This window comes from Syngnathoides biaculeatus, chromosome 13, assembly GCF_019802595.1.
Source record: "Syngnathoides biaculeatus isolate LvHL_M chromosome 13, ASM1980259v1, whole genome shotgun sequence".
NCBI classification, from domain to species: Eukaryota; Metazoa; Chordata; class Actinopteri; order Syngnathiformes; family Syngnathidae; genus Syngnathoides; species Syngnathoides biaculeatus.
In genome coordinates, this window is record NC_084652.1 from 27,245,965 (window position 1) to 27,258,199 (window position 12,235).

Below are 12,235 nucleotides of genomic sequence, written 5' to 3' on the forward strand. Positions count from 1 at the left end.
TCCATCCCAAGAACACAATCCCTACTGTGAAGCATGGGGGTGTTTTTCTGCACATGGCACAGGATGATTGCACTGTATTAAGGAGAGGATGACCGTGGCCATGTATTGTGAGATTTTGGGGAACAACCTCTTTCCCTCAATCAGAGCATTGAAGATGGTTCGTGGCTGGGTCTTTCAACATGACAATGACCCGAACCACATAGCCAGGAAAACCAAGGAGTGTCTCCGTAAGAAGGGTATCAAGGTTCTGGCGCGGCCTAGCCAGTCTCCAGACCTGAACCCAATAGAAAATTTTTGGAGGGAGCTGAAACTCCGTGTTTCTCAGTGACAGTCCAGAAACCTGTCTGATCTCGAAAAGATCTGTATGGAGGAGTAGGCCAAAAGGTGTGCAAACCTGGTGAACAACTACAGGAAACGTTTCACCTCTGTAATTGCATACAAAGACTACTGTAACAAATATTAACATTGCTTTTCTCAGGTTTTCTAATACTGATGTATCACTCAGATAAATCGTTAAAAAATCATACATTGTGATATCTTGATTTTTCTTTTTTGACTATCTCTCTCAGCGTGAACATGCACCTGGGATGAAAATTTCAAACCCCTCCATGATTTGTAAGTGGGAGAACTTGCAATATAGCAGGGTGTTCAAATGCTTATTTTCTTCATTGTATTTCTTTGCCACACCAGACTTGCGCATGCAGTTCCACAGTTCCTTTCTTGGTACTCTGTGATAAGCTTTCTCTAGATCTACAATGACACGATTTAGCTCATTCTGAACTTCTCTCTAGTTTTCCACTAGCATCCTCAAGGCAAATGCATCTGCCATCCTCAAGGCAAATGGCTCTTTCTACGCATGAAACCATACTATTGCTCGGAGATACTTCTTCCCTAAGTCTAGCCTCCACTACTCTTTCCCATAACTTCATTGTTTGGCTCAACTTTACTTCTCTATAGCAGTGGTCCCCCACCACCGGGGCGTAGAGCGGTAATGGTATTCATTATCCAAGTCTGAACGATCTTTTGTTTTGAAAAATGACTGGATTCTCTTGGTCTTTTGGTTACATCTCTCATTTGACTGCCAAAATTTACCCCCACAAGCCAGCATAATTTGTACAAAACGGACATCTTTGGAAAGTTTATTTTTGAAGGCCAGTGAAGAGACAAAAGAGGAGCCTACAACTTCCAAGAAAAAAAAGTTATCTACCAAATTAAAGCACACACCCTTACTTGTGCCTTTTTTACGTGCTTTGTGAGTAGATGGACGTAGAGCACACATGGCTTCTCTTATTTACGGAAACAAGATAATTATCCAAAGGGAAATCACTCGCAAGAGTGTTTGAATTACGGGAGCCTGCTGCAAAGATTTCTCTCCAAAAAGAAGCTGCCACTGGCAGCACATTTCAGTGATGAGGAATGGGTCGCAAAACTGAATTACTTGTGCGAGATATTGACAGCGGTCTTCAAGTAGCCAGATAAAGTTGCTGGATTGAAAGCCAAACTGGATTTGTGGGGATGGCGCGTGAACAGAGACATATTTGTCATATTTCAAACCTTGGTGTGGATTTTGTGTGACACTGAGCCTTCATTCTGCGAGCTGGTGCACGATCACCTGTCTCTCCTCCTTACAGTCAATAACCTCATTCAGATTACATCGTCTGCACAAATTATAATCCACCTGCCTGCTTCTCCCTCCGCTCTTGTAGGTTACTCTATGTTCCTGCCTCTTCTGGAAAATTATCATCCTTTTTGTCCACAACCATCTGTCCCTCAGAGTTCCTTTCCTCAATGCCGTAATTACTCATCACTTCTTCATTGCCCCCGTTTCCTCCCCCAAGATGTCCATGACAATGTGCACCAATAACAACTCTCTCTCTATCTGGGATGCTCAGAACTACTTCATCTAGTTCTTTCCAGAACTTGTCCTTCAACTCAATGGGGCATAGCCGCTAGTCACATTATACATAGCCTCAATTTAAAATTTCAGCCTCATCACTAGATCTGATACTCTTTTCACTTCCAAGACATTCTTAGCCAGCTCTTCATTTAAAATAATCCCGACTCAATTTCTCTCACCATCTACTCCATGGTCAAATAATTTAAACCATGCTCACAAACTTCTCACCTTACTACCTTTCCACCTCTTGGATGCACTATATATCAACCTTTCACCCAATCATCATGTCAACCAACTCCTGAGCTTTTCCTGTCATAGTCCCAACACTACACTACACTCAGTTGTAGGTTCTATGCATTCCTCTTCTTCAGCCAATGAATCTGCTTTCCTCCTCTTTATTGTCTTCAACCCAAACTAGCTGAATTTCCACCGACGCCCTGCAGTTTAATGGTGCCGAGGCGGGCATTGTTAACCCAGGCCACGACCAATTCTGTATGGTGTTCCTTAAATGAACGCTCATATTTGTTTGGCACAGTTTTACGCCGGATGCCCTTCCTGATGCAACCCTCTGTATTTATCCGGGCTTGTGACTGGCCTTCAGATTGCACTGGCTTGTGCCCCCGTAGGGCTGCATTAATCAGTTACCAGCACTGATTGTTGTTTAAAGTGAATCTTCTTTCGAGACTATTCAGCCACATCGAACTTATGCAGGAAAGTGCTCCTTTCTGGTTGTGGTGACCATTCAGGTTTATCACACCAGGCTTTCTGACCACTCTTTATCAAAGATTGAGGAGGAAGAGGAGGGTAAACTATATGAGCATGATCATGTCCAGGTGACCTTAACCCCTGACTCCTGAACTCCAACTGGGAAGGCCTTAACCTAGACCAGCAGTCGGCAACCCGCGGCTCCGGAGCCTCATGCGGCTCTTTCATCCTTATAATGCGGCTCTGATTGGCTTGGGAAAATAAATTACTAATTTTTTTTTTTTGTATTTAATTGAAGTGTGTTTTATTTGTGTTAGTTTTTATATTATTTTAGTTCTAAATTTGAAGATTGTGATCTTGAAATATTAAAATATTAATTAAATTATTTGATATTATTTTTTCGTCGCTCAAAATAGACGTCACACTGCGGAAGCGGGTATACCCGCTGAAATGCCGTCTATTTTGAGCGACTTTCAAGCCCGGCAAAGCCAATGGAGAAATGTAAGAAAAGAAAAATATCTCAAGAAAATAGAACATTCAATGATTCCTGGGCAGATTCATTTGCATTTACCTCGGGCGAGAGTGGCCTACCAGTATGCCTAATTTGTGGAGAAAAACTGGCTAACAATAAACGGTTAAATGTCGCAAGACATTTTAACAATACACACAGAGCCTTTGCTGAAAAATATCCAGAGGGAGAAGAGAGGAAAAAAGCTGTTTCGGAACTGATGCAGAAGGCTGACCGGACGAAAAATCAATTCAAGAAGTGGGTGAAGTCTGCAAATTCAACTACATATGCAAGCTTTGTGGCCGCTCAGGAAATAGGCAGGCATGGGAAACCGTTCACAGATGGAGAATATATGAAAGAATCATTCCTTAAGATTTCAGAACACTTATTTGCGGACTTTAAAAACAAAGACGAAATTGTGCAGAAAATCAGAGAGATGCCTCTCTCTGCGAAGACTGTCAAAGACCACACTATAGTTGTTTATACAAAGTGTAAAGGTAAGAAAAAGCAATATATACAGTGTTATCTTCATTTTAGATAAGATAAATGGATATAGGGATGACGCCTCATGGCATTTTTCTGCTTTCGTTTGCTACATGGACAATTTAAATTCAGCTTTTTAATTTATTTGAAAGAGACATTCATTGTTATTATTTTTCAAGAATTCAAAATGTTCAAAATGTGTTCATTAAATGAATAAAATGTAATTTTCTCTGTAGCACGTGGATTTCATAAGAAACATGCTGCGGTAAAGTAGTAGAAGTTTTTTTTTTTTAATTTTAGATGTGCGGCTCCCAGTGTTTTCTTTTCCGTGGAAACCGGTGTCAAAGGTTGCCGACCGCTGACCTAGACTTTAACTGGGCTCAGACATAAGAACTTTAAACCAGGACCTTAACCTGGCCTTTAACCCAAACCTAAGTATTCAGACCTTAACAATCAAATGTGGGTACAGCCATTACAATAGCACTTCTTACAAAGGCAAGGTTATTTCAAATTCAGTACACCATATGAAATGTTTCAATGTTCAAGGAATTCAGATTTTCTTTACCATAATTCTTCGCTTGGAGGACAACAGGTTAGTCTGGTTCCTGAGGTGATAACCGACATCCAGAGCCTTTGTGAGGAGGTTAGACTCATGCATTCTTCTTATATAATGAATTACTTCCAAGGTCCCCTTGATCTGCAATCAATCCTAGGATCCATCCATTTTCTTTGCCGCTTATCCTCACAAGGGTCACGGGAGTGCTGTAGCCCATTCCATCTGTCAACGGGCAGGAGGCAGGGTCCATCCTCAAGGGATTGCCAGTCAATCGCAGGGCACATGGAGACAGACAACAGTCGCACTCACAATCACACCTCGAGGCAATTCACAGTGTCCAATTAATGTTGCATGTTTTTGGGATCTGGGAGGAGACCCGAATGCCCAGAGAAAACCCACACAGTATGGAAAGAACATGCAAACTTAACACAGGCGGGCCCGGGATTGAACCCTAAACTTCAGAACTGTAAGACCGACGGTTTACACCTGCACCACTGTCCTACCCAATCCTAGGATCCCACTTCTGAAATCACGTTTGTGTTGGAAATTAATTCAGGAAATAATGTTGTCTTCTGTAGTTTTAATATTTGCAAAGAGAGAGATTGATGTTACAATTGCCCTACGTTTATTTCGTAAATGAATAAACTGTTGTGCTTTAACTGCACTTACACTTTAAAGGGAGGATTTATGGTACTCGGGAGAGGGAGAGAAATATTTTTGACAAGTCCAATGCAGACTGTCATTACTCTGTTTCTTTATTTTATTAAGATCACATACATACCCCAAAATACCGTGAAGAAAATAACTAGTTGAACACCCTGCTATATTGCAAGTTCTCCTACTTAGAAATCATGGAGGGGTCTGAACTCTTCAGCGTAGGTACATGTCCACTGTGAGAGATAGTCTAAAAAGAAAAATCCAGAAATCACAATTTATGAATTTTTTAACGATTTATTTCTGTGATACAGCTGCAAATTTTATCGTAGGCCTTTCCAGCCATGTGGCGTTGTACAATTTTGTCTCTGGTGTCTTTGGACAGCTCTTTGGTCTTGGCCATGTTACAAGTTTGACTCTGACTGATTGTATGGGGTGGACACGTATCTTTATGCAGCTAAAAACCTCACACAGGTGCATCTGATTCAGGATAATATATGGAGTGAAGGAGGACTTTTAAAGGCGGACTAACAGGTCTTTGAGAGACAGAATTCTAGCTGATAGACAGGTGATCAAATATTTATTTGCAGCTGTATCGCACAAATGAATTCTAAAAAAAATCATACATTGTGATTTCTGGATTTTTCTTTTTAGATTCTCTCTCTCACAGTGGAGATGCACCTATGATGAACATTTCAGACCCCTCAATGATTTCTAAGTGGGAGAACTTGCACATAGCAGGGTGTTCAAATACTTATTTTCTTCATTGTAATATAGTTGTCATTGGAGCAATATTGACTCAGGGACAGTGAATACTTTAGAAAGAACTAATTTTCTGATTATGATTTTTAAAAACAAATCAATTTCTTTTCCACTTGACAATTACAAGCCACTTTGTGTTGGTCGATCACATAAAATCCCAATAAAAATTCATTGTTTCTGGTTGAAAGGTGACCATTTATAAATGCTCTTTTTACATTTTCTTTCATCAAAAAAAAATAATAATAATAATTTGCAGGTGATTCTTTAAAGTGAATTTTTATTTTATCCAAAACCTAGCTTGTGACAGACTGGAGGGCATCATTTAAATGCATAAGCATTTGGGGACAATGAATTATGATTGTATTATTAAAATTGTAAACTTAGATGTGAGTATAATCTTATGATGAATATTGACTTTCCTCTTCCGATGCTAGTTTGATCGACTCACTAAAGTTCTGGAGGACAAGGTTCCTCTTGCTTCCAGCTGGAGGAACTCGGCGTGTGGCTGATGGAGACGGACACTGGGATGTTTATGGAGATGGATCAAATACAGGAATCGGTGGTTGTGCTGATTGGTTCCTGGTGGATGGTTTCATCCGCTTCCTTGAAGGAGTCAACCGGATTCGACGGCGTCATCGCTCCGACAGAATTATCAGAGTGAGTCTTGGTAGAATAGTATTTGGTTTGCTATGGGTAGTCTTAGAGATATCAAATGCTACCTCAGCTACCTAACAAAACAAAGAAAAACAATAAACCTACGAGCTACGGTGGGCTATCTAATACACCTAAACAAAATGCAGAGCTGCATTGGTGAGAGTTCTCTTGTGTCTGGTGTCCATGCAGCAGGGATATGCACATACATTTTGGGGGGTCAGTGACTCAAGTGAGGATTAAGCACACGTTATTTATTACTGAATAAATATTCAGGCATCTCTTTATTTCAGTACTTACATTCAAATTGAACCCTACAAAATAACACCAGTTATAGTTAATATATCATGTTATTGCCGAGTTAACTGCATTCTGTTCCTCTTGTTTTGTACAAAAAAATCCAACTTTTAAAAAATAAAAATTCAAGTTCCTCAACTATTACTTACTTCCTTTCTCTGTGCTTTCAACTTTCTTTTTTAACTTGTTAGGTATTTTCTTGTCTCCTCTTTTTGCTTTTCATTTTTGTTGACACAAGCAACCTTTTCTAGGTGGTATTTTTCTGCAGATGTTTACAAATAAAATGATGCCAAAGCTGATTAAAACATGGTTCTTCAGGTAAAAATTTTCATGTTATAGTCCTTAGTTGAAAATATATGATCCATCCTCTCTTCACTCCAAAAGAAGAAATTTAGAAAAATATACAATATTAAGATTCCATTTTTTTAAATTGCCCTCTTGTCTGTGTGTAATTGAAGGCTTCTTAAATCATTAACTACATTTCTTGATATAACTAAATATGTCAGGGGGAGATCCGTCCATCCATTTTCTGAGCTATTTATCCTTCCTACAGTTGTGGGAGTGCTGGAACCTGTCCCACCTAGCTTTGTGCAGGAGTTGTGAGAGACCGTTAGCTGGAAACCAAGCCAATTGCAGGACACACATCTGCACCTGCAGGCAATTTAGAGTCTCAGGAAAATTTCCTCTCTAATAACTGAAGAGGTTCTATGATGATTTTGTTTTCCATGATTTTTTTTCTTGCAATTCCTAGACAATTGAAAATGCATAGAAATTAATGAATTTTAATGTCACAATTCCCCAGATGTGCGGTTTTAGATGTCAAAATAAGATAGATACATCTAACTGTATTTAGCAATATTGTTGCAGTATATGATCCTGTATGACCAGGGAATAGAACAGCCTGAGCTAAACCAACCCGGTGCAGTGTTTAGCAGTTTGAGTCATAAAAAGCATTTTTCTCTTGGGCTGTATGGTAATTTTCGCACAATGGTGTGGACGCCCCTGGCTGTCTCCAAATAAGAAAGGTCGGGGAGACTTCCTACCTACTCTGGCTTGAATTCAGTGTTTGCGGGTCGTCTCACAAACAGTCTGCGGCCCGTGTACCCAAAAAGAACAGTTTTACTTCTTCTCCATTTCTCTTTCGGCCAGTTGATGTGTTCTTTCTCTAGCCTCTTCTGCACATGCCTTTTTTTTTTTTTTTTTTTTTTTTAAAGAGATGGACTCTGCATGGGATTCTTGGAAATAGATTTACTTCACAGAGATGTCTTCTCACTGTCACAGTACTGACAGGTAACTCCAGACTGTCTTTGATCATCTTGGAGCTGATCATTGGCAGAGCCTTTGCCATTCTGTTTTTTTCTGCGATCCATTTCGATAGTTATTTCCCATTCTCTGCCACGTGTCTCCTTTTTAAGGCATTACAGAGAATTGAACAGAACAATATTTTTTTTTGCATCTCTCTATAATATTTCCCCTCTCCAATCAAACTTCTAATCAAAGTATGCTGTTCTGAACAATGTGTTGAACGTCCCATCTTCCTCAGGCTTTTAAAGGAAAAATGAATGTTCAACAGGTGCTGGTTTCATCCTTATGACCTGATTCACACCTGGTTTTCACAAATTTGATGACCTCACCGATTGAATGCCACAGTGTTATTTTTTTTAACACACTCCTTTCAACAAATTAGCCAGTTCCACAGCCTTAATAGTTTATATTGTGAATGTTGGGTGTTGTTGGTTTACTACACCTATTGGTAACTTGTTTGACATGAATTATCTGGATTAATCTGGTTCGTCACATTGGACTGCTATTTTGAACACTACTGTGTGTATGTATGTATGTATGTATGTGTGTGTGTGTGTGTGTGTGTGTGTGTGTATGTATATATATATATATATATAATATATATATATATAGCAATACTGTATATACACCCATCATTGGACTGAAATCAAGTGTTTGCGATGAGTCTTTCATATCACTCTGAAGAAATTTTGTCCCACGATTTCAGAATTATTTAAACTCCACCATATTGAAGAGTTTTCTATCATAAAGTGCCCATTTAAGGTCACACGAGCATCTCAATTGGATTTAAACCTGAAATATTATTATTATTATTTTTAGCCATTCAGAGGTCGACTTGCTGGTGTGTTTCGGATCGTTGTCCTGGTGCATGATCCAAAAGCGCTTGAGTTTCAGGGCACGAACTGATGGCTGCCATTCTACTTCAGTATTTTCTGGTACACTGCAGAATTAATTGTTCCATCACAGCAAGTTGTCCTGGTCCTGAGGCACCAAAGCAGCCCCAGACCATCACACTGCCACCACCATGCTTCACTGTGACATTGTGCTCATTTTATCAAGTCCTCTGGCATTTTTACGCCAGATGTAATGGGCCAAACACCTTACAAAAAGTTCACTTTTTGACTTGTCAGTGCACAGAATGTTTCTCCAAGTCTGGAGGATCATCAAGATGTTTTTTGGTAAATGTGAGATGCGCCATTGTATTCCTTGCTGACAGCAGGAGTTTTCGCCTGGGAACTCGCCCATGGATGCCATATTTGTCCAGTATGGTAGAGTCATGAACACTGACCTGAACTGACACCAGCAAGGCATGCATATTTTGTCTTAGGTTCTTTCGGGTCCTCCTGGATGATTGTCCAATCCAAATAATTTTTATTGGTTGTCCACTCCTGGGAAAGTTTGCCACTGTTACCAGTTTTCTCCATTTGTGGATAATAGATGACTTGCAGGTGACGTCACACATCACATGACTTTTGTTTACGACACCATATTGGACAGCTACATTCAGCATGTCTACTCACCCCCAAGGCGCCGCGTCCGCCGGTCACTGCTTTGGCAAAGGCTGCCGGGTCCGGCTCGCGGACAGCGGCGGCTCTGAACACCACTGCTGACAATGGCGCCCTCAGCCGTGTGTGATGACAGTGCCGTAAAGCAGCCCGGCTTGGCTCCGTGATCAGCCACCTCTGCGCCGAAAATGAGACATCCCGGCCGAGGCGCCGCGTCTGCTGGTCACTGCTTCGGCGAAGACTGCCGCAGCGGGCTCGCAGATGGCAGCGGCTCTGACCAACACTGCCGACAATGGCGCACTCAGCCACGTGCGACGACAATGGCATAAAGTAGCCCGCCTCAGCTCCGTGATAAGCCACCTCGGCGCCAAAAATGACACACCCCAGCCACGGCGCCGCGTCCGCCAGTCACGACTTCGGCGAAAGCTTGCGCGTCGGGCTCGTGGGTGATGGCGGCTCTGAACAACGCTGCCGACAATGGCGCACTCAGCTGCATGCAACGACAAGGCCGTAAAGCTCCCCAGCTCGGCGGTGTTGTTCATCACGGATTGATTGTGTGTGTGTTTATGCGCGCGCGCGCGTGTGTGTGTGTGTGTGTGTGTTGTGTGTGTGTGTGTGTGTATGTATATATATATATATATTATATATATATATATATAGCAATACTGTATATACACCCATCATTGGACTGAAATCAAGTGTTTGCGATGAGTCTTTCATATCACTCTGAAGAAATTTTGTCCCACGATTTCAGAATTATTTAAACTCCACCATATTGAAGAGTTTTCTATCATAAAGTGCCCATTTAAGGTCACACGAGCATCTCAATTGGATTTAAACCTGAAATATTATTATTATTATTTTTAGCCATTCAGAGGTCGACTTGCTGGTGTGTTTCGGATCGTTGTCCTGGTGCATGATCCAAAAGCGCTTGAGTTTCAGGGCACGAACTGATGGCTGCCATTCTACTTCAGTATTTTCTGGTACACTGCAGAATTATTGTTCCATCACAGCAAGTTGTCCTGGTCCTGAGGCACCAAAGCAGCCCCAGACCATCACACTGCCACCACCATGCTTCACTGTGACATTGTGCTCATTTTATCAAGTCCTCTGGCATTTTTACGCCAGATGTAATGGGCCAAACACCTTACAAAAAGTTCACTTTTTGACTTGTCAGTGCACAGAATGTTTCTCCAAGTCTGGAGGATCATCAAGATGTTTTTTGGTAAATGTGAGATGCGCCATTGTATTCCTTGCTGACAGCAGGAGTTTTCGCCTGGGAACTCGCCCATGGATGCCATATTTGTCCAGTATGGTAGAGTCATGAACACTGACCTGAACTGACACCAGCAAGGCATGCATATTTTGTCTTAGGTTCTTTCGGGTCCTCCTGGATGATTGTCCAATCCAAATAATTTTTATTGGTTGTCCACTCCTGGGAAAGTTTGCCACTGTTACCAGTTTTCTCCATTTGTGGATAATAGATGACTTGCAGGTGACGTCACACATCACATGACTTTTGTTTACGACACCATATTGGACAGCTACATTCAGCATGTCTACTCACCCCCAAGGCGCCGCGTCCGCCGGTCACTGCTTTGGCAAAGGCTGCCGGGTCCGGCTCGCGGACAGCGGCGGCTCTGAACACCACTGCTGACAATGGCGCCCTCAGCCGTGTGTGATGACAGTGCCGTAAAGCAGCCCGGCTTGGCTCCGTGATCAGCCACCTCTGCGCCGAAAATGAGACATCCCGGCCGAGGCGCCGCGTCTGCTGGTCACTGCTTCGGCGAAGACTGCCGCAGCGGGCTCGCAGATGGCAGCGGCTCTGACCAACACTGCCGACAATGGCGCACTCAGCCACGTGCGACGACAATGGCATAAAGTAGCCCGCCTCAGCTCCGTGATAAGCCACCTCGGCGCCAAAAATGACACACCCCAGCCACGGCGCCGCGTCCGCCAGTCACGACTTCGGCGAAAGCTTGCGCGTCGGGCTCGTGGGTGATGGCGGCTCTGAACAACGCTGCCGACAATGGCGCACTCAGCTGCATGCAACGACAAGGCCGTAAAGCTCCCCAGCTCGGCGGTGTTGTTCATCACGGATTGATTGTGTGTGTGTTTATGCGCGCGCGCGCGTGTGTGTGTGTGTGTGTGTGTGTGCTTAAACTGATAGAATAATGGAAATAGTGGAAAAAGATTTTAAATTTTGCATGGGAATATTATAATGATTCTATGAATGATTCTTAAAATATGTTGCATTTGCTTCAGATCAGAAGAGGAATGATCCTCTGTCGCCGGATTATATTCCGATATTCTTCTTTGACTCCTCCTGTGAAGATCAAGAAAAAAACAATCATGGAAATGTCTGAAGACGCAGGTAAGAAAACAAGTTCAAGAAAATGGGGACTACTCCCTGGCCACCTCTGTTCTTCTGGATATAAGAACAGGAGCTGGGATTAATATTTTATCCACGGAACATGAGCCTATTCCCATGGAGAAGGAACCTTTTGAAGATCCAGAAGAGACTCCGCTGGAATCTGCCACAACAAGCCTCACTTCATGGAAAGCACCAGGCAGTAGCCATCGATATGTCAATGCAATGAAGCAGCAGTTCCAGCCACTTCTTGAAGTGCATGAATTGCGAGATCAGGTCAAGGCACTCTCTCTCACAGAAACGATGAAAAGGTGAAATTCTACAGTAGATTCTCATCTTCTAAAGTTATTTATGCTCTTTTCTGATGAATACTTTGTAGTGCCACTTTTTGTTCCAATCACAGCTGCAAGTAGGTAGGTAAGTAGTCTCTATCAGTTTTACACATCGAGAGACGGAAATTCTTGACCATTCTTCCTTGCAAAACAGCTCAAGCTCAGTGAGGTTGGATGGAGAGCATTTGTGAACAGCAGTCTTCAGCTCA

General features: G+C 42.2%; 1 protein-coding gene across 22 annotated transcripts in view; it reads left to right on the top strand.

The window, feature by feature from the left end:
* depdc5 (DEP domain containing 5, GATOR1 subcomplex subunit) overlaps positions 1 to 12,235 on the top strand; it is a 225,134-nt gene that overhangs the window by 126,787 nt on the left and 86,112 nt on the right. For all 22 annotated transcript variants that reach the window (XM_061838768.1, XM_061838770.1, XM_061838772.1 and 19 more), the window contains one exon: positions 6,000 to 6,222. In XM_061838768.1, coding sequence (XP_061694752.1) covers positions 6,000 to 6,222 — 223 coding nt within the window. The remainder of the gene's footprint in view (positions 1 to 5,999; positions 6,223 to 12,235) is intronic.